This window comes from Glycine soja, chromosome 2, assembly GCF_004193775.1.
Source record: "Glycine soja cultivar W05 chromosome 2, ASM419377v2, whole genome shotgun sequence".
In the NCBI taxonomy this organism is placed as follows: domain Eukaryota; kingdom Viridiplantae; phylum Streptophyta; class Magnoliopsida; order Fabales; family Fabaceae; genus Glycine; species Glycine soja.
The window spans coordinates 48,344,154-48,367,395 of record NC_041003.1 but is presented as its reverse complement, the minus strand read 5'-3'; the positions used below and the strand labels follow the sequence as shown (position 1 = coordinate 48,367,395).

The window sequence follows — 23,242 nt, the reverse complement described above, 5'->3', positions numbered from 1 at the left end:
TGCAATCAAATATTTGTACCAGTCATTTTTTTTGGTGTTGTGGGATTTCTTGAATCACAAATCATAATGCTGATCTGTCCAACACTTCCTATCATGTCAATGAAAAGTAATGATTTACTTTACTGTTCCACTGATGTAGAATCAATACCCTGTATTTAGTTAATTCCATTTAAGGGGTGTGTTTGAACTTTGAACAATTTGTTTGTGCCCTAGAGAAGGCATTTAGAATGTTGATATCAGTTGGGAGGTTTAGCTTGTTTTGTGCTGGCAATTTGTTTTTCCTTCCTGGGATTTGGGAGCATACGTAAATATGTGAGCACCTTTAGCTCTATCATTACCTTTCATTGACATGATAGGAAGCATATGTGCGGGCTCCCTTTATCTTAGGGTATTTTTGTTAGAAACTATCATTTGATACAAGTTTCACATGGTTGGTGTAATTATGTTGGTACGTTAAGGTACACATGTCTGTGCTGGTGGGTACTCTACTCTTGAATTGCTCACATTTAAGTACACAGTAGTCATGTTCAGTGAACAATTAGGTTGTGCTCCGTTTGCTTTGTTGCTGCCTGTGTTCTATTATCATATATGTCTTCATTTTGTCATGTTCTGAGGCTCTTTTATTTCCATTTAAAAAATTTAAGCACATGGTTATGCATTTAGTTTTTGTGATTTTTCTTTACTCTTCTCTGTTACACTTAAGGATATGCATTTCGGATACTGGTTTTTCAGGTTTTGCCCTATTATTTGTGCTTTGTCAGGTAATCTTCTTGACGTGCCCTTTGCAGTGCAAAATTTTTGTTGGTTTTTATGTTTTGTAATGTGATTTCACATTGCTTATGCGCAATGAATTATTTCTCCAACAAATCATGGCTCTGCCATACTCCGAATTCAGCTTGTATATATGTTCCAACAAAGGTTCTCTACAAGATAGCGGTTTCTAGGAAAATGATTGTTAATATAGTAGTTCGTGTAAAGTAATTTCTGCTGTTCATATTCTTTTGTTTTTACTTGGTTTTCTCCCATTCCCTGTGTTTTTAGTGTGTGAATATTTAACAGCTACAATCATATTCTTCACTATGTATGGTACGGTTTTTTTTTTTTTAAGGAAACGTGTCATTATTCTTGCCGGTGTTTGTGTTGTATTTTTTAGTATATACTGCATGAGTGGTAGTGAAGGGATTGGAATATGTATAGTTTTTGTTTTGTGTTCTTATAGTGATGGATTGATCTGTGCTTACTTGATTACTTGATTTCACAAATCTAGGTATACAATATTTATACGTGCAGGAATCAGGATGCTTGTGTTCCTTTAATTCTTCTAGGGCTCTAATCTCAACTTAAATTTATTTTAAACATCGAGATCTCAATTGTAATATTCTTATAGTTATAATTAATCATATTTTAAGTTAATTTTTTATTTAATATACTATAAAATTATAACCACTTTGGTTTAAACAAATATTTAATAATGAAATGTTTAGCGCAACTTTTATAAATGGCAATGCAAATAACGAGCAACTAAAACAAATTTGTCTCATCTCATTAACATCCCTTATATGAAACTACTAATTTTTATCACAAAGAGTTAAAATCAAAATACGCTAGTCAAGTAAGATTTTTTGAAATGTCAGATTTTTCTTTTCAATGATCACTTGGCCAATATTTTTGACATTTAATAAAAGATCTCATACAGTATAAATTTAATTTTATTCTCCTGAGAAAAAATCGTTCTTACTAGCTAGATGCGCCAAGCGTCTATGAAACAAAAATTCTCATGGATGGGGATGTGGGTACTGGGTGTTGCAGCTTGTAAATTTTGTAGGCGAAATTGTTCTGTATGCTCTGCAAATTAACTATATCATGTCTTATGCGTTACTGCTTAACTTTTGATTTTCTGCAGTAGGTAAAAGGTCAGGTGTCTGATTTCGTTTGGATTATTGGTTGATAAGTTAAATAAGTATCATATTTTAATGTAAAAATGGATTGATTAGAAGCGGTTAAATACAATTTAATATTAAGTTTTGCTTAATTTATTTGGCCTGTACACACGTATATAACAATAATGATTTGTGGATACGTTAATTCACACCTAGATAAAGAAATACTAGTAGTAAGGAAAAACGTAACTATTATAAGTGATATAATATGATAGATAAAGTAACAGACAAAATAATATGCTTATTTTCTTTTAAAATAAATGTGATCTTAAATTGTTTTACACATTAAAAAAATTAATAAATACATAAAAAATAATAGTGATTTTATAAAATTAATTTTATTATATATATTATAATGAAAAATTAAAATGCACTTAATAGGGATATTAGTGAAAAATAATAATTAATACTATATTGAAAAGAAAAATAAGTTACTTATATGTTAATTTGCAGTAAAATGAAGCAGAAAATGAGTGAAATTGGTGGAACTCAGAGCTTGATACTATTTTATTTCAAAATTTTCATCTAAATTCACTTTCATTCCATTTAATTCTACTCTATCATACAGGCTATAAAAAGGGGCATCAATTTTCAAAATACAATGAAATTAACCATGTACAGTAGTAGCATTTCCAATATCATTCAAAGTCTGCAACGGTTTTGGATTTCTGAGAAGATTTCCTTGATATGGTTCCATTATGAACGAATTTTCTTTCATTTCCTAAGCAAAGTTTCCGGTCTGCACTCATGATTGTGGTCATTTGGTCCGTTTTCAAAACATCCTTTGACATCAAATTGAAAAGTGGATCAATTCCAATGCAATTTTTCCTTTAAATAGCGAGGTTCTATCATAAGTGGGTATTTGGGCCCCAGCTCCATATATGGTAGGAATGACAATAAAACCTGCACAAAATATAATTGACACCTAAAAACTAGGTATAGTCCTGTCTATCATATTCCAATTCCAAGGTTCATGTGCCATCTCAATGCCATTTCGTACGAAAGGGAAATAAATAGAAGAAAGAGAGGTGAAAAGCTTTCTAACATTGTTAATGGGAGACAAACTAACTTCACGTGAAATCATACAAGCATGACTTTAGATTTTTCTTGTAAAAATAATTATCAAAAAATAAAAATATTTCAAAAAAGTTAGATGGATGGTGTGAACATCCAATAATTAGTTGTTAATGAAAATAGTGGGATAGGAAAAATATAAGCATAACAAATGTTATAGCGGAAAGTAGAATAATAGAGATCACGATGATATAAGTGTGTTTTGTCGCATGATTGAAAGTAAGTAATGAATGCATTCGGGTTTTTATAAGCAATTTATTGGATATGCGTTTTTTCTTTTTCTCTTTTACATAAAAACTTATAAAGCAAAATCTTTGCCTGCAGAATAAACTATCAAAAATTCAAAATGTACTGTACCCATGTTGATGGACTTATTATAATATTTACTGTATAATCAAAATATCTTGAATAGTGTACGATATTTGTTTTTCAGTTTTTTCGTACTTTTTTAATAATATGGACAAATAAAAATGCTTTTAACCGAAATATTACACAATCAAAGAGAATTTATTTCAATTGTTTAAATATAGTTTGTGAGTGATTATAATTCCTCTTATCATATTTTCTATTCCAATAGATAAAAAAACAATCGTTACACAACGTATAAGTTTTCAAACTTGCATATTAAAAAATTAAGGTCAATAAATAAGGGGGTCGATGTATTATTATGATTTTATACTTGCATGAAAAATGATTTTATACTTGGGATAGCTTTATCCCTTTTAAAACAAAATTATTAACATGATTAATGATATTTTTCTTTCTGTTTCCTAACAGGAAACTATCTTCTTTTCCATTATTTCTTCTAAATTGTTCTAATATCTATATCTATATATCAATCCAGTAAAAAAAATATCCATATTTCAATAAAATAGACAATTTTATTCTTTAACAATTATTTTGATAAAACATCCACTTTATTTTTTTATTGATAAACCATCCGCTTTATAAGTTCTCTCAAGTGGAAAATAGTAATTTGCCTATTTACTAATGTGTATTGCTTATGTGGTGTGTGGCCACATACCTTTTTTAACATTTGTTTCATGTTTTGAGCATTGAACCCAGATTTTTCAATCTCTAGTCCCTTCATTTACTATAGTTGACTAATGCCCTTTAATTTGAATATAATAACTAACAACTAAAACAATATACTTCATCTAAATTTCTAGAATAAAATAGGCATTCCATAGCATATTTTTCTCCATTGACAATATTCCTTGAGAAAACAATGAATAAAGATGTATGCAAAGTGCATGTTTGGCGCAATGGGCTAGTGCTCTATGTGTTCAGAGATCAGTATAAATAGAAAAAAAATTCTAATGTAGAACAAGTCCTCCACCATTGATACAAAATTATCTTTCTCAATCATTTTTTTTATCATCATTTACAACTTTATTTATAGTTCAACCATTTTACAATTTTTCTTATAAATTTAGCCATTTACCATCTTTCTTTTGCATTCCAGCCATGCATTTACCCTACTTCTTTTATTGTTCTAATACTTAGTAGTATAACTTTAAGCAATCGCACGACTACCAGACTAAGAATTCATATTGGGGAACATAATCCATTCCCTTAGCAAATCTTTTGAAAGGGATCATTACTGAGTTGGTTGTCAGTCGTTTTCAATGGTTGATTTATCTTATTTCAAAACCAATTAACAATATGATGTGGCTTAGGGGAAGTTTTTCGTTTGCATGTAAGGGCTCTTAAACTTGTAAATGAATTTTGGTATCCCTAGTATCATAAATATAATGGTATTTTCTTTGTCGATAAAAAATTTATGTTATGTGACATTAAAGAATTAAATTTATACAAAGTTTTTTTTTACTCATCTAAAACGATGAAAGTATACTTTAGAGAATGAAATATAAATAATTAATAAAGAAATCGTCAGTTAGAAATATACGATCAATTAATTTCGTTGTATATTTATTTGATTTGATCGCAATTTCAATAAAAGATTTTGACATCAACCATTGTGTGCACTTTATTCTCTGAAGTGCATCCACTCTCTTTTCATATAAATTAAACTCTTACCTCTTACCAATGAATTAATGTTAATGAAATAATAAAACTACATATGCTATTCTTAAGCTAAAACACACTACTTGAAATGCTTGTAGAGACACTACAGCTCTATTGTCATCATAATTCATACCTTTTTGCTTTGTTCATAATATCTTTACTCAAAAGAGCTTATAGATTGTGAAATTTTTTTTTAGCTTCATAAGTGGAGGTACGGCCTAGTTTATTCTTCAGTGCCAGCCATATCGTTTCCTTTTTTGGTCTCTAAACGAGAGATTCGAACCCATGCATTTGAAGTCTCCTTTTTTACTTGTTGGTTGAGTTTGGTCTCCAGCATATGAAGAAGCATAAAGCCATAAACAATGCTCATATGAAAACCACTTAATAGGCTGACTAAAATCCCATTTGAAAGCTCCCTTTTCTGGTTGATTGAATTTTTGTCTCCAGACTGGATATTTGAACAGGATTTGGGGTCAGATTAAATATATTCATTAAGAAATTAAAAGATTTCTTTTTTTAAAATATAATATTTAAAATTAATAAGTCGAGTATAATTTTTTTTATTGAAATTTATTTTTTCTTGGAAATAACCGATAATAAAAGGAAAAAAGTATGAAAAGAATAGGATAACAAAACTGCAAGAAAGTAGTATGTTTTAAGAAGAAGAAAATATGTGTAGATTTCAGTAAAATACCACCCTGCTAGCTGACCATCACACCGAACATCCAACATTTTATGGTATTTATATGAAAAAATAATACTTTTATTGTAATGTAAAAAAAATTAATATTTTCATCAAAGTATAAATTGTTATTATGATAAGATATTGCACAATGAATATGAACATCTCTTATCATGAACATTTAAATCTTAATCTTGTTGATATATATTAAATTTATTAATTTTTATAACAATTACTTTAATAAACTAAGTCATACATAAAATATTTTTTGATTAATTCACATTGAAAAAAAAAACTTCTAAATTAATCACACATATCTATTAAAATCTGTTTTATTACTCTACAACTAGGTCACTAGTTTGCTCTCTCTATCATTATAAAAGCTTATCAGTAAATCACACTTTATTTGTAACTTTAAAAATTGGTACTGTATTATTATTTTTATTATTTCGGAATGTGAATGGGGTGACTTGAATAAATTAAAAATTTATAGATAGAAATGGAACAAGAAAGAATAGGAAAGGAATAAGCTTTTTTTGCCGTCAAAATGGGGGAAAAGTAGATTTGGGAAAAGTCTTAATTATTTATGTTAATTGGATCAATTAAGTAAGAATTTTTTATACAGACATTCTAAATGCACATTATTATTTGTGCATCGAACATTATTTAAATGGTTGGTTTTCTGGCTTCATGAAAGCTTTTTATAGAATATAATACAAGATATTGCATAGAGCTTTCAAATGAGGGTCCTTTGAGCATCTTGAATTGCTATATAAATCGGCTCGGTGCCTTAATCGTTGAGAATCAAAATTAAATTTTGGTTGGAATGTGCACCAATAAGTGCTACTCACACTTTTAAATCAAATTCCATGCTCCATTAGAATCATTCTAAAAGTCTCTTTTTGTCATGTTAGTTTACTGATTGACTTTCCAATTAATTGCACACCATTAAAAGTTGCTTCACTGTGATAGTGATGTAGTACAAAATCTCAAATTATTTACTAGTACTTGTAGGCCTAACTACCATCGCATGCTAATCTTTTAGTATTAAAAAGTTTTTCCCAATTATTATTTCAATTTTTTTTTGAAATAGCCATATTTCTTTTAGTCATTCAAGTTTTTTTTTTTCTGAATTTTTTAGTCTTTCAACCTCATGCTAAAAGAAAAGAAGTAAACATTTTTAAAAAATGTATTATAAGAAAGAGCACAAAGAAGTACAACTCCTTTTTTTATTTATAGGAAATATAGTTATTGCCTTTCATTAAGGATAACTCCTAAAATATGCTGGCTAGGTCATTTTCAAGTAAAGATCATTTGCAATTATAAAATAACTACAGTGTTTTCATCTATTCGTAATTATTTTTTGTTTAAAAAAGTTTCTGTGATTACTAATATGATTATTGTTTGTGTCTAAAAATTATTTTATTAATTTTAGTCCTAGTAAATTTTATTATAAATAACCTTTATCAGTACAAAGTGGTGATGTGTAGTATACATCTAGCAGCTGTATTATATCAGTAATTATTCTGGGTTCTATGTAACATGATATGTCTAAATGTTTTTTTTGGGGTACAATATATGCCTAAAAATGTTTGTTATATCATTAGTAAATAATGATGACAATTTTTTTAAAAGAAATTAAAAATTATGTAGGCCAAAATTAACAATATTTCTAAGAACTAAAATAAATTTAATTATATTTGTAGGGTTAAGTATATTTTATCCATTTATTTTTATGTTGAAATAATGAATGATCCGGTTTAGAGTTATATCTGCACCATGCAGTTCAAAACTTAATACTGGTCTTGGAGCCGAGCGGGTGCAAATGTTATTTACTTTTTCAATTCAGTGAAAGTAGTTTATTTACATAAAAACATTCACAAGGATGTTTATATTTTAGTTATTTTGATTTTGGTATAAATTTTGACCCAAAACTTTAAGAGTTTTAAAGAAATATTAATTATTTATCCTGTTTAAAATTTTATCATAAAAATAAAACTATAAAACCCTGAATAATTTTCTAATTGAATAATATATATTTACTGTACCTATATATAGTTTTTTTAGGGTTACCTATATTTAGTTACATCCATGCCCTCGTGGGTAGGGAGCTGGTAAATGGGCCATTCACAAGTACAGATAGCCCTTAAGGCAAAAAATAAAAGATGGGTCTAGCTGAACATCATATCGGGCTTGGTTTTTTTCTCTCTTAGTTTTGTAGTTTTGTGAATACAAGATGCTTTGTTAACATAGTGTTTGATTATGGGAAAAACAAATAAAAAAGAAACATAAAATTTGATTGTACGGGAATAAATATGAGAAGAGAAGTTTAAAATTTTAAATATTTGGATCGGAGCAGCGGAGAGGGAATAAAAAATCATGTTTCTAATGTTAAGAAATCCGAAGGGATGGAAAATATTTAAATATTTTAGACTATAGTGATTAAATTATGGTAGAATATAAGCTAATATAGCCTTTTTCTATATAGTACTAGGTAGAATTGTTTTTAAATGACTTACAAGAAAATTAATAGATCAGTTTAGGGATGCATTTGGTAGGGAAACATTTTTTCATGCTCAAAAATCATGATTCCCAAGAATCATGACTCTGCCCATAAGGTTCCTATGTATGAATAAAATTTATTTGGTTTAACATGAATATTCATAGAAATAATTATGTAAGTTTTTTATGAGAATCAAAGAATTACGTAGTATTTTTAATTAAATACTTGAATTATTTACCACATTAAATAATTTAATAAAAGTAATGTGATATTTTTATTACAATAAAAAATAAACTTAAGAAAATTACATTCTCATCTCCCCATTAAATTTTTTTATGAACAACCTATTTAAAAAGCATTCCCAAGAAAAAAAATCTTTCTAGAAAATGTTATTTTCAAAAAAATATATACCAAATATGAAAAAGCAAAATTTCAAATCTAAAACATTTTTAGGAAATTAAAAAATTTTCTCCTACATGCATCACACATCCTAGCTATAATAGATAATTTATAATTTCGTAAGTCCATTTCATAAGGAATTGATTATCTTTTAACAAAAAGATCATTAGTTAATCCTAATTTGTCTTTTTTAAGACTCTTTTTAATTGTCTTTTGTATTAATTTTTTTATCCAAATATTCTTAATTAGTTTACCATAAATGTAATAAATTATAAAGATAAATGCATTCTTTCTCTTATAAGGATTGAAGAATAAAACTAACATACAAATATCAATTATGTAGAGAGTAATTGAGTGAAAAGAGAAAGATTGTGAATTCCAATAATTTTAAGGGTAGTTTTTATAAAATAGTAAGAAATTATTAACAAATGTAATGTTACGGACTAAATTAAAAGGGTTATATATAATTAGTTAAAAGGGTGAGAATTTTCTTAAAGAGTAAGAATTAGTTAAAAGGGTTATATATATATATATATATATATATATATATATATATATATATATGCATTAATTATTGTAATAAACATTAAAGAATACTAATTCTTTTAATATATTAACACATTTATTAATTAATATAATAAATATATCATATATGCAATAAATATCATATTTAATATATTATAGGTAAAGTTGACAATCCCATAACATCAAATATTATTTTATTATATATACATATATAGGCGCCGGTTAGTGTAATAAATATTAACAAATACTAACTTTTTAATGTAATAAAAATATATAATACATTTATAAAATTTAATAAATATGTTGTATTATATGTAATAAATATTATATTTAATATATTATAGTTTAATTTGACTACCAGATAACAACAAAAACTGTACTTATTACATATACCATTTTTTCAAATTATTAAGTGTATAATTTATTAAATAAATTGTTATTATTATTATATATAAGCATTAATTATTTTAATAAACATTTAAGAATACTACATTTTTAAGATAAATGTTTATTCATTTATTAAATATGATAAATATATTATGTTGTAAGGAATAAAATATAAATATCGTATTCAATGTATATTATAGGTAAGGTGTCACATCGGATAACAACAAATACTGTATTTATTATATATTTTGTATATATATGCATTAATTATTATAATAATTATTAAAATAAGTAATATTTTAATATATTAAAGTATATATTAAAATTTTAAGATATAATAAATATATTATGTTATATATATATATATATATATTAAATATCATATTTAATATATTATAGTTAAATTTGACCATCTAATAACATTAAATATTGAATTTACTAATTGTAACAATTTGTCAAATTATTATGTATAAATTTATTATATAAAGTATTATGTGTATATATGCATCGATTATAGTAATAAATATTCAAGCATATAATAACTTTTTTTATTATTATATTAGTATGAAATAGTTTCGTTGGAGACAGGGATTAATCTTCGTCTGGAATCGAAACTCACACAAAATATCCCCCTAACATGATTTATTTCATATCTAAAGTCAAAATTCTAATCTTGAATCACTTGATTAATAAACACAAATTATTATCACTTGTGTCCATTGTTGTTGTTAAAAAAATATAATTTTTAATACATTAAAATATATATTACATTTATTAAATATAAATAATATACTTTTAGTAAAAAAAATACTATACTATATTATATGAAATAAATATCATATTTAATATATTGTAGGTAAAGTTGACTATCTATAACATAAAATACTGTTATATAGGCATTAATTATTACCAAATATTATAATAGATATATTTTTTTATCTATAAGAATTGAATATGATATGAGAAATTTTACAACATGCAACTCGACTAGGTAGCTAGATCTCCTTGAGAATACTAACTTTGACGGACACTCACTAGAAACATGTAGCTATAGAGGTGACAATATTGTTTTTAGTGACTAATTAGATCTTTTTGATTGATTTTCTATAATGATAATTAGAAAGAAAAACCTAATTAAAAAATAATAATTTAGAAATCTAATTAATTTTTTTCAAATTTAGAGATTTGCAGATTAACCTCCAGTAAAAAAGAAGATTATTTTCACCTATTAAATACTATATAAGAAAAAATATTTATTTATGTATCTGTACAAAATTTACATTAATAGAATTAAGTACTACGTTAATATTTCTTTAAAATTCTAGTTTTTTTTCTTCTTTCAAATCTAGTTTACTTGAATAGATAGATAGATATCAAAAAGTTTAACTTAATTGATTGAGTAAACTGTATGTGAGTGTTATAAATTTTTTTGGTAATATTTAATTTCTATGGATAAAAAAAAGAAGATAAATATATGTCTCTAATTTGGTTTACCACCAAAATAAATTTGGCATCAATTTGATTTTCCACATGACAAAATGAAGGCAAATTCTAATCCCCAAAAATAAATCTTGAGAATTTCGATTGATTAGATTATAAAAATAAGAAATTCTAAGAAAACATCCATTATTGTTTAATAAATTTAAGATATTTCTATTAAATAAAGCTTATATTTATTCTCTATCTAATAAGATTTGCATAAAATTCATCTAACAATATAATTGAGTACAACTTTTTTTATATAATTAGTTAATTTTTACAGAATTAATTAAGTGATTTGATGAATATATCAAAATGATATATCCCATTTGTCAAAATGAATGCTTTCAATAAAGCAATTACTGTTTTTTTCAATTCTGATTTGTTATCGATAAATGTACGACTGTTTTATTTTTTGTTGTTGGGTCCTTTGCTTTTGTTCCTTATTTTCTTTTTAAACTTTGCCAGAGAAAACCTCTTATTGCAACTATGGAAAGATGTTCCCATAATAGTCGTAGATAATAGTATATTGCAATTTTGTAGGGCACTGATGACCAAAAGTCTAAGAAAGGGGGTGCTGTTAGGTTGTGGCTTATAACTCACAACGTAGTTAGGAAGGAATAAAATGTTGTGATCCACTACGAAATGGAAGAAGGAAATAACACAATTAATAAATTATGGGGAAGTCTATATCATCACGTCTTATCTTGCTATGCAATATGCATGCATCATGCATGGGGTGTGTGAGCAATTTGACAGTGATGTGAAGTTTTTTCCCCACTAATTCTCGTGTTTCTCTCTTTCATTTTTTACTTGGTATCTTTTTGAGCTATAATGCTATATGCATGTGGTGTGGTGAAGGCAATTAGCAATGGCTCTGTGTAGGGAAAAGAAACAGGCAAATTAGCAGTCAAAGGTTATGATTTCTGATGTTACCGTCATTGCACATATATACCACATGTTGCGGACTTGAATCCAAGACTTCCAACGTAAACTTTTTGCTTAATCATTCAGATTAACAAAGTGGAATGAATTTCCAACAACTCGTTGTCTTGCTCACTTTCCTTTAACTACAAAAAGTTTAGTGTGGAGAAAAAGTTTCCTTATCAAAGTTAGGACATGAAAGCTTTTTAAGGAAAATTACTAGTAGCGAGAATCGAATTTAAGGTTTAATTTTTTGAACAAAATAATTCATTAGTACTTTCGTTTAAGTATGATAAAGAGTTCGATTCAAAGATCAATTATGTAGCTAAAAAAATTTGTCCAAGTGAGTCTCTCTTAAATAAATGTCATTATCTCATAGGATTAATTAGTTCTTAACAATTAGCTGGGAATACTTGGATTAAAAAAAAGTACTTCCATTGAATAGCTATTAACATATTTAAACTTAAGGATCAGATCAAAACTAAAAGGAAGAAAGAACATCAATTTTATTTTCTTTTTAACTCTCCTAAGTTTAACATTATTTGGTACTATTTAATTTTTAGGTAGGTTAGGAGCAATTTAACAGGAGAGTAGTTAATTTCACAGTTTTATGTTGAAAATACATCGTTAAAATAAGATCTAACCCCTCCAAAAAAGTATATAAATACGGGAAATCACTCACTTTCATTAGTGGGGTTCAATGGTGGCATTTTGTCGCATAATTAATATATATATATATATATATATATATATATATATATATATATATATATATATATATATATATATATATATATATATATATTATAAAGTATATTTGTGAATGTTCAACCAAAACCAAGATTTTGTTATCTTGGTAACTCAATATTTCCATGATTTGCCCTGAACAGATACCAATAGGAGATGATTTATTTTTGTTCCAAAACATAGAATATAGAAAGACATGATCATATATCCACCATGCATAAGTCACTCCATTAGGACAATTTGGCTTTAAGCCCTTGAGAGACAGGGTAATTTATGTTGTCTGAAAGCTGAGGGTAGCATCAATTGAAGAGCGGGGTGAGTGATAATGAAGATGGTGGCAAGTGGGTCCTCCAATAGCATTAGTGTCATCAGTGGATCAAGTTATGCACTAGAGAAGAATAGATATATTATATATGGAAGCTGCATTGTCAAGCAAAGCAAACCCAACACCAAAAGAAAAAGTGGCATCCAAACAAACATGTACATCATAATACTCTTCTCTGTTCATTTCCATGCTTCAGCCTTCATTTTTCACCTACTACCACAAGGTCCTTAAACCCCACTTCCATTCCATAAAGCAAGAAACTTTATTCAACTCCAAGTTTCTCTCTCTCTCTCTCTCTCTCTCTTTCCATGCTTGTTCCTGAATTCATGGATTGATTTGACAAATGTCTTCAACTACAAGATACTCACCCCAACATACATAGAGAACCAGGTTATCTAACTTTCTGTTACCATTCATTCTACTAGGTGCGAACCCTCTCCTCTTCTTGTGCTGTTTAATCCTTTAGATACTTTATCTTTTTTCCAACTTTCCACTGATTTGTAGCTTGTTCTACAATCTAGTTTTTTTTTTTTGGTCTTTTATGTATCCAAAAGGTGATCACTGATGATCCAAATATCAACACCAACTCTTTTTCTTTTGTGTTTCCTAATTTTGGAAACCTTCTGGCTGGTTGCAAAGCAAAATTCCAAGGCATAACAAGGGTTGGAAACTTGGAATGGATTCATTCAATCAGAGTGTTCAGAATTCCAGCTTCAGGTACAATCCAAATTTGAACACAAGGACACATGCAGATGAAGAAGCTGAGTTCTCAGGAATTCTTGATATCTTTGTCCATCATGCCAGGAATATTCATAACATATGCATCTATGACAACCAGGATGTCTATGCTAAGTTCTCTCTCACTTACAACCCTGATGAGACTCTCTCTACAAGAATCATCAATGGAGGTGGCAAAAACCCAACATTCAATGAAAACTTGAGGTTGAAGATCACCCAAATGAATGCTGTTCTGAAATGTGAAGTTTGGATGTTTAGTAGGTCAAGGATTCACATGGAAGACCAGCTTTTGGGGTTTGCTTTGGTCCCAATTTCACAAGTTGTTGGCAAAGGAAAGTTGACTGAAGATTACAGCCTTTCCTCCACTGATCTTTTCCACTCTCCTGCAGGAACTGTCCAACTAACACTGTCTTTGGACCCCTCTTTGGCAATCAACTCCTCAGTGAATTTGATACCTGAATCAGCAAAGAACTCATCAATATCATCAGAAGTTATTTTGCTTGATAGAAAGATCTCAGAAGTTATGTTGGATCCAGTTGAGTATGCTAGAATTGAATTTCCTGACATCAGTGTGGTGAAGGAGAATCAGCAAATGGTATCTGAGTACTTCAATTTGGCTTCTCAAGATACTAATTCTGCTCCTTCAAGGTCCAACATTGGAGGGTCACTACCATTTCTTCACCTTGGTGCATCTCCTCAACTTGATGATTATGAGATGACTATGATGAGCTCACCAGATGAGAATCATATAGGGCCCATTTCTCCAAATGAGAGCATTCAGAACTCTTGCTTCCCAGGTTCTACCATCACAACCTTGAGTAGTGATGATATAAACTCAGCAGATTCAGTTGAGAAAAAGAACCATTTGAGCACTGGTGACTCATCAAATTCTATCACTGTGTCAATCACTGTGGAAGGTACTCAAAACTGTGGTGCTGGTCCAGATACCCCAACTTCCAAGAAAGAAGAAGGTGAGGCCAGAGGTAACAAAGATGCAAACTTCTCAAGCAAGGAAAAGGAAAGCAAAAAAATCAATAATAACAACACAGAAGCTTCAAAGTTTGGTCAAGTTTATTCAGCTCCACTAGGGAACATCAATTTAGAAGCTGAGCAAGCTGCTATGCAAAAACAAATAGTGGACATGTATATGAGGAGCATGAAGCAGTTCACTGAGTCCTTGGCAAAAATGAAGCTACCAATGGACCTTGACAAACCTGAAAAAGTGGATCATGGTGATGTTGATGTGATTCAGAATCTTGACAACAGCAAATTAGAAATTGATAAGAAGAAAAAGGATGGATCACGTGTGTTTTATGGTAGTAGAGCATTCTTCTAAGTTCTAATCACCTCCCTCTTGGTGTTGAAAATAGCAAGCATATGAGATTGTGAGAATTTAATTATTATAACATCAGGTACCTACCTCGATTTCCTCAGTGATATTTATTGAAGATTTTAATTAGTCCTGGTTTGTTTGACCTGCACCTTAGGTAATGACAATAATATTCTGTTTTAGATGTCTTATTGATTGTTTAACTCATGGCTGTGCAACCCCAAAAAATGCCTCATGAGTATGCATAAGTTTTCTATAGTGTAATCATGGCAAGGTTTTTGTCAATTTTAGTACCATTAAAATCAGTGTGACTTTAAAGCATGTTTATGTACTAAAAAAATGGCAACTCTTGTAAAGAGGTTTAAATATATGAAGAGTAAAAGCTAATTTTTTAGAATTCAATGTGATTTAGTTAACAATACATGTTGAATTCGTTAAGAATATGGATTTGATTCTTATATTAAGAAATTTTACGATTTTAGTTTCTATATGAACAATTTTTTTATGTTTTAATTCTTATATTTTTAGGTATAGAGACTAAAATACAAAGATGAGACCAAGTGTAAGGATAAAATGCTAATTAAAAAAGCAGTTTTTGAGATTAATCCATTTTGTGCTCAGTAGTTATACTTACGCCTAATTAAATTGCTAGAAAGCAGAGTGTTAGTTCTACTTAGTTCTGCAGAGGACTGAGAGGTTAAACTAGATTCACTATTTTACTTCAAAGCGATATAGGTAAAAACTAATGTCATGATCAAAGGCTAGAAAAATTGAGCCAAATTTTGTTGATTATTGTAATTCTGGTGAATGGTGGGGGCAGATTCACCAATTTTGTCAACACAATATGGTGCGCATCGTGAAATCAGTGAACGAAATGCACTTAATCAGAGGAGACAAGGATATCTAATATGTGGAATCCAAAATCCACGTCCACATTGGTCTCGTTATTGCTTTTTGCACAATCAAAATTGCAAAAAATCTGTCACAATTGTCAACGTTACTACATCTGAAATTAAGTGAAAAATAATTAGTGGGGTTTAGGTAAGAAACCATAATCAAACGTAGGCACATCATCAATCATACATAATTTGTTTTCAGCTAAAGAAATTGTACATTTTTTGTTGTTGAGATAATGGTTTGTACTAGTAGTGTTGCTTAAGGAAGAAACAACATATTCATGTTTTTATGTGCTAAGGACGAAGATCAATTTTGTTAGATCAAGCGAACAAAGCATATTTGCTTCGGAACTGTCCCATACGTAGTTGTTGATGTTGACTATGAATTGGTTGCTTCATTATTACATTTTGTTCTGTTAATTAGGACCATTTTTCAGAAGTTTGCTTTGCAATATAGGAAACCTATTGGCTATTATGATTATCAAGTGAAGAATAAATATGTCACGTTTCAGACAAGTGACGGGAATGGGATGGGACAATGTTCTCCCAATTATGCTTGCTTAGGATAAGAAATTTCTCATATTGATATTTATTATTTGAATATTAAATTATTATTTTATGATTATTAATTGCAGAATTTTAATCATAACATTTCAATTGACATCAGAGGAAGGTTGGTGAGGGAGGGTAAGTCTGTAGAATTTTAATTGACATGACACGTTTCAATTGGTAGGAGAACTAGAAATAGACAAAGCACAAGAGGTCGTCCCTTTATTTGTTACTAATTTACTATTATCTTATTTCAAAATTTTCATTAATTAAAGTAACAAAATAAGCAAGAAATAATTGAAAAGATATGTGGGAATGAATGGAATGGATTCTGTTTATGCATTATTTGGAAAATAATGAAAGCACAGACTAAAAAAAATTACCTATATTTGGTAGTTTAATTATAAGAAGGATATAATTAATTTTTCAAAAGGTATTATAATTGAGAGCAAAATTTTCAAGTTGAATCATTTAAAGTTACATGAATCCTTTATTGACTTAATCATTCAACAAATTAGTTTCTTAAAATTTGTGAGGTATTTTAAAAAAAAAATAACTTGAAAAAAAAGAGATAAGTGTACTTCCAATAAGTAGACTCCATGTCATCCAACCTTTGAAATTGTTCTATAAATTTCCATAAGGACACAAAAGGTTCACATTGCATATCCGGCATATCCGGCATATTTTGCCCCTTCTCTCTAAAATACTTTCTTGCTCTATGTGATATCCCCCACCCTCAACCATGGAGAATAGTGTCCATGAACCCTTCTTTTGCCTACCTTCTCAGAATGGCTCCACGAGCAACAATTCCACTAATTTTACCACCCTCTTTGAAAGCTCCCATGTTGTTGGTTTCAACAAAAGTCATTTATCCTTTGATAACATCAATAGTAGCAATAACTTTCTCGAACCCATAGTCCTAATTGTTCCTCCTGGAATTGACATTGTTAATGCCATCATCAACTTTAGTCATGATCAAGATGTGGACATTTCGGTGCATCATGCTTCAGGTCTCATATGTGAAATAAACCTTTGCAACCCTCTCTCCACTTCCGATGATTTGTGCTTCTTGGGAACCTTTCACATGATTTCTCTCACAGGCTTTTACACCAACAACAACCTTTCAGCTTCTTCACCCCCCAACAACATTCCCTATCCATCCTTCGCAATTCAATTCACGAGAGGAAGCCCTCCCAAACTCTTTGGAGGCCGTATTGGAGGCAAGCTCATTGGTGTAGAACCTGTGCATGTAATGGCTTCTATCGTTAAGAAGCATGAGTACCATAAGCCAAATGTTCAGCCTGTCATCAAAAGTACTCGTGGTGCTAATCACTATGTTGACATCACCAACAACACTGACAATAATCACCTTGGTTTCTCTAATATTGGACCTTCAAGCTCATCTCCGATCAATATCCAAACCACTACTACTCCTTATGCTCCTACAGATGCTAACATGCATGCTCTATCTGAACAACCCCACCAATCAGGATAACAGATACCAGGGATAGATAAAAAAGTTTCATTTTCGATTGTGTGTCTTAAATACAATGGACTTATTGTTTATGCTTTTTACCTATGTATTTGTGTGCTATAAGCAAGGAGTAATAATATTGTTGTCGCATGAATAAATAACACTAGCCGAAGTCAATTTGACTAACTTTTACTCTAATATGATTCGAAAATTTGAATCTTGTAATTAAACAATTTGTAAGTGAAAAGGAAAAATCTGTCTTTCACCTGTTATGGACTCTCAAGTTATTTTGGAAAACACTTGATTGAAGGTGAATTGTAAAAATTTCGAAAGAATATGGACAAAAGATAAATCAATTTGAAAAGATAATTGCAAACAAATAAAACTGAATGCAGAAGTAGTTGGAAAAGATAATTGTATTGATTGATTGGTTTGATGTGTGTGTCTAACATTTTCAAACACATATTTATACAAGAATATACAATATAATCACCTAAATTCATGTGTCCACGTTAGACCACTATATTCCTGGTTAAATATAAATTCGACTAATCTTAAATTCAATTGTATCTTTTTTGCCCCGATTTTCACTCTTATCTTAAGGTATGTTCAATTGATCTTCCCATATCTCTGAAACGTTGATCATAATCGCTTTGTTGGATGTTTCTTTTTTTTTCTTTTTATCCACGATGAGTGAAGGCTCCAATTGACTTCACATGTGCCAAATCCTAACAAATTATTCAAAATAACTTTGTATTTATTAGTTTTATTTGCATCCTCGTATTTCAACAATAACTTGGCAACCGTCTTTATCACATTGGGTGACTCAAATTTGGATGACAAAATTTTTAGGTGATAACAAATACAAACAAATTTTATGGGATTCACTCTTGTAGCATTTTTTTTCATGAAGTTATTAGAGTTCTTAACTGAAATCTCTCTCTAACTAGTTTATTTTGTGGTTAGGTTGCGTATAGTTTCGAGTATTGACAAGTGTTTGCCAATCATGTTCTCAACTCACGTTTATGCTATAATTTTGTTCTTTGCTTGGCTTGTAACAATTATTAGATGAGTAACTTCCTGGAAGTTTTTTAAAAAATGTGAGTGAAACTAAAACATGTTAAAAAAATTTGTGTTGATTTCTAGAATAGTCATGAGTCTTAAAAACAATTTGATAGACAATAACTTGAAAAAGACTACATGCGAAAGATTTTAACTGGTGAAAGGGTCTGACCATTAAAAAAATTAAGTAAAATATCACTAATTCAAGTATCATGAGTGCGAGACACTAAGACGTCGACTCGTAGGGACATTACATTATTCCTTTTGAGTCAAATGTTTTTTTAGAGAACCAAATGAACAAATAGAACCATAACTTACTATGGTTAAAATTGCTTAAAATACAATCTTTTATCTCCCCCCCCTCCCCCGCCGCCCGCCAAGAACATCTTCAACATTCAATTCTTGAGGGGAAGGTCCGTCCAACATTTTGGTGACCTTGTTAGAGGCAAGCTTATTATATTGCTGCAGAACCTGAGCAAGTCAAGGCTTTTATCATCAAGAAGCATCATTATTACCAAGAAGTGGTGCGTCTCATCACCAATCCAAATGTTCAACCTGTTATGAACAGTACTTGTGCTAACCTATATGTTGTTATTTGAGTAATGATCTAAGGGGAATCGCCAACAACATTGTCAATCACCCTAGTTTCTCTGATGGAGCTTCAACCTCATCTCCAATGAATGTCCAACTCCATGCTTCTCTTATAGATTTCGACATGCTTTGTTGGAACAATCCGACCAATCAAGGGATAATTACTAAGGATGAATCACAAAGCTTCATATGTAACTTTGTGTGTCTTGAATAATACAATAAATGGACTTATTGTATATGCTATTTTACCTATTTATTTGTGTTTCCATAGGCAAGGAGAAATGATACAAACATATTTTCTATGGAATTTAATCGTATAGGTTTTTTGTTGCATGAAGTTTGCAGAGTTTTAACTAAGGGGGCCTTTGTGGCCATGGTTGGTCTCACTTTGCTAAAGGGTTTTTTCAACTAGTTTATATTGGTGTTATGTTGTGCATAGTTTCTAGTGCGATGTGTTTGTCGGTCTTGTTCTCAAATCAGATTTCGTGATACAATTTTGTTCTCTTTGCTTCTTCTTTGACCGAAAAATTCCAGTAATACATTAAAATAATCTTTTAAATCACGAGTATTAATTAATTTATGTCTTGAAGTTTTAAAAAAATAATATTTCTTGTATATCCAAAGTTACTAAATGATCAATATTTTTAGTGGCTAACGTTACAAAATAATAGTTGTTTTAATACTAGAAGTTATAAAATTTATTACAGACTGATAGATATAATATTTTTAATATATTAATGCATGGGATTGAAAGCTTAAAATTGGAAAATAAAATACCCTCTCTCACCCCAACCCCGTCACCGCCAACCACCTTAAACGTTTAACATACTCGACAAAAAAAACATGGTACCGAGTCTCAGTTAATTACAAAATGTTATATATAATATTTTGAATTAAACGTCACCCGTTGATGAAAAATATACCGACAATTATGATTGAAAAAAAATCAGTCCAAAAGAAAACTATGAAATAAACACCAATAGAGGCAATGTATTGGGAGGGAATAAATATAAAATCTGTGAATTTTCAGGACCAAAAAGTTAGGAAAATATTTATTAGAGATGAAATGTAAAGTTTATAAATTTTTCAGAGGATAAAAACATATTTAAATAAAAAAATTGATCAGTGAATTTGTCCCTCAAAAGTATAAAACAGCATCGCTATATTAATTGTTGAAATTTTTTTACTATAAAAATCCTTTAATGATTTAATTATTCAACAAATTAGTTTCACAAAAATTGTGAGATACTTTAAAAATAAATAACTTAAAAATAGATATGCACATCTAAGTCTAAACTGAATTTAAATGTGTAAACTTTTAAACTGAATTCAAATGTGTAAACTTTTAATTAAGTGACACGTTATGAATGTCTCTTAACTTATTAGAAATTAACTTGGAGTGTGTAATTATTGTTGATTTAAATTTTTTTTATACATAATATAAATTAAATATGAATATTTTTATTAAATAAATAGTTCTCATCAATCATAGAGCATAGCATAATCTCATAATCTTTTATCCATTCACTCAAACATTTGGGTTAATACATCATCTAACCTTTGAAACTGCTCTCTAAAAATTATCATAAAGACACAAAAGGTTCACACCCCCTATCTATCTGAATTACTTTCTTCCTCTTTGTGAAAGTCCCCACTGTCAAGCCATGGCAAACAATTTTTGTGCACCTTCCCTTTCCCCACCTCCGCCATCACCTCTATCATCAACTTTGTCTTCACCTATCTTCGTTATCCCTTCTGAGTCAGATGTCCCTCCTCCTGATGTGGTTGCAATTGCTAAGAGGCTTAAAAGGAAGCCATCTGGCTCAGAGAATAAGCCCAAGCCAGTCATAGAGGAATTTCCTAAACCCATGTTCCTAATGGTCCCCGCTGGCATAGACATTATCAATGCCATCATTACCTTTGCCCGCAACCAACATGCTAGTATCTTGGTGCACCATGCTTCAGGCACCATCTCTCAAGTTAACCTTTGCAACCCTGTATATCCTTTTGATGATTTGTCCTTCCAGGGAAACATGTACATGTTTTCTTTCTCTGGATTTTACACCAAAAGCCTTTCACCTTTACCTCCAAAGAACATTCCATTTTCCTTCTTCAACATTCGATTATCGAAGGGAACAACACCCCAACACTTGGGTGGCCTTATTAGAGGCAAGCTTATTGCTGCGGAACCTGTGCATGTCATGGCTTCACTCCTCAAGGAGCATGAGTACCAAGAGATTGGGTATCCCATGATCACAAATCCAAATGTTTAACCTTTTATAAACAGTACTCATGGTAACCGTTATGCTTCTATTATGAATAATGCTATCAATGGCATCACCAACAACAACACTGCCAATCATCACCCTGGAATGAATGCCCAACCCCTTGCTTCTCCTACAGATTTGAACATGCTCTATTTGAGCAACCCCACCAATCAGGGTGATAATTAATAAGGAGGGATCACTAGCTAGGCTTCATTTGCGACTTTATGTGTCTTGAATAATAATCCAATAACAGAATTCTTGTTTATGCTTTTACCTATGTATCCGTGTGCCTTTGGGCAAGGAGTAATAATAAAACATATTTTCAATAGGATTTAATCTTGTAGTACACTATTTTTTTTCACATCAAGTTTTAGAGTTCTTATTCGACGGGGTTTTGGTGGCCATGGTGGGTGTCTCTTTGCTAGAGGCTTTTTCTAACTAGTTTATTTTGCCATTGTGTTGCGTATAGTTTTATGTGTCTATGTGTTTGAGTCTTGTTCTCGAATCACATTTCATGTTAGAGCTTGTTGCCTTTACTTCTGCTCTGTCTGAAAAGATCCAGTAATAAATTAAATTAATTAACTCTTAAATGGCAAGTGTTAATTAATTATCCTAAGTCTTAAAGTTGAAGAAATATTATTTTTATGTCAGAAGCTACTAAATGCTCATTATTATTTTAGTAGCTAACGTTACAAAAAAAATAGTAATTGTTTTAATACTTGAAGTTGCAAAAAAAAAATGTTTTAATTAATAATTAATGTTTTTTAAAACAAATTTAATAATTAATGTTAAGGTAATGTACAAAGGATTTGTTTTTTTTTTTTTGGAAATGGAGTGTTGATGCATCACAATGAGGATATACATTCCAACTATTTTGACACTTACTTCTTCACGGCAAAGGAATTAACAAAAGAATGCTTTATAAAAAAATAATATTAAGAATATTAATTAATTATTCAAAAAGTAAAGATTTAAACGACTAATAGTTGGATCTCTAGACTTTTTCTACTCACAGGATGTCACATTCTGCCTCTTTGTTTTTGTTATAGGGTTAGGATAAAGTTGTCCATAAATACTTATAAGAGAAAAAAATAAGAAACAAAAATAAAATAATGGCATGTCTAAGTAATTAAGCTTATTTATATAAGCCAAATAGGCCTAATTTTTTTTCATATGTTAAAATTATCTTATGCATAAGTTGAAAATCAACTTTTGAAAAAGTTAATACAAAATAATTTTTATAAATTAGTTTACACATAAATTAATTTAGATTATAGAAAGGTTTATTTTATATTTTATTCTTATTTTTTTTATAAGTATTT

General features: G+C 29.6%; 2 protein-coding genes across 2 annotated transcripts; both read left to right on the top strand.

Annotated features, from left to right (window-relative positions):
- Positions 1-13,120: 13,120 nt before the first annotated feature.
- Positions 13,121-15,402, top strand: LOC114401294. The gene has a single exon (XM_028363786.1). The coding sequence runs from the start codon at positions 13,690-13,692 to the stop codon at positions 15,085-15,087; it is 1,398 nt and encodes a 465-aa protein (XP_028219587.1). The 5' UTR covers positions 13,121-13,689; the 3' UTR covers positions 15,088-15,402.
- Positions 15,403-21,317: 5,915 nt separating this feature from the next.
- On the top strand, positions 21,318-21,926 carry LOC114376939 (AT-hook motif nuclear-localized protein 17-like). The gene has a single exon (XM_028335283.1). The coding sequence runs from the start codon at positions 21,318-21,320 to the stop codon at positions 21,924-21,926; it is 609 nt and encodes a 202-aa protein (XP_028191084.1).
- The last annotated feature ends 1,316 nt before the right edge of the window (positions 21,927-23,242 follow it).

Excerpts from the sequence above, each read along its gene's own strand:
- LOC114401294 (XM_028363786.1), top strand. The coding sequence starts at position 13,690 with ATGGATTCATTCAATCAGAGTGTTCAGAATTCCAGCTTCAGGTACAAT.
- LOC114376939 (XM_028335283.1), top strand. The coding sequence starts at position 21,318 with ATGGCAAACAATTTTTGTGCACCTTCCCTTTCCCCACCTCCGCCATCA.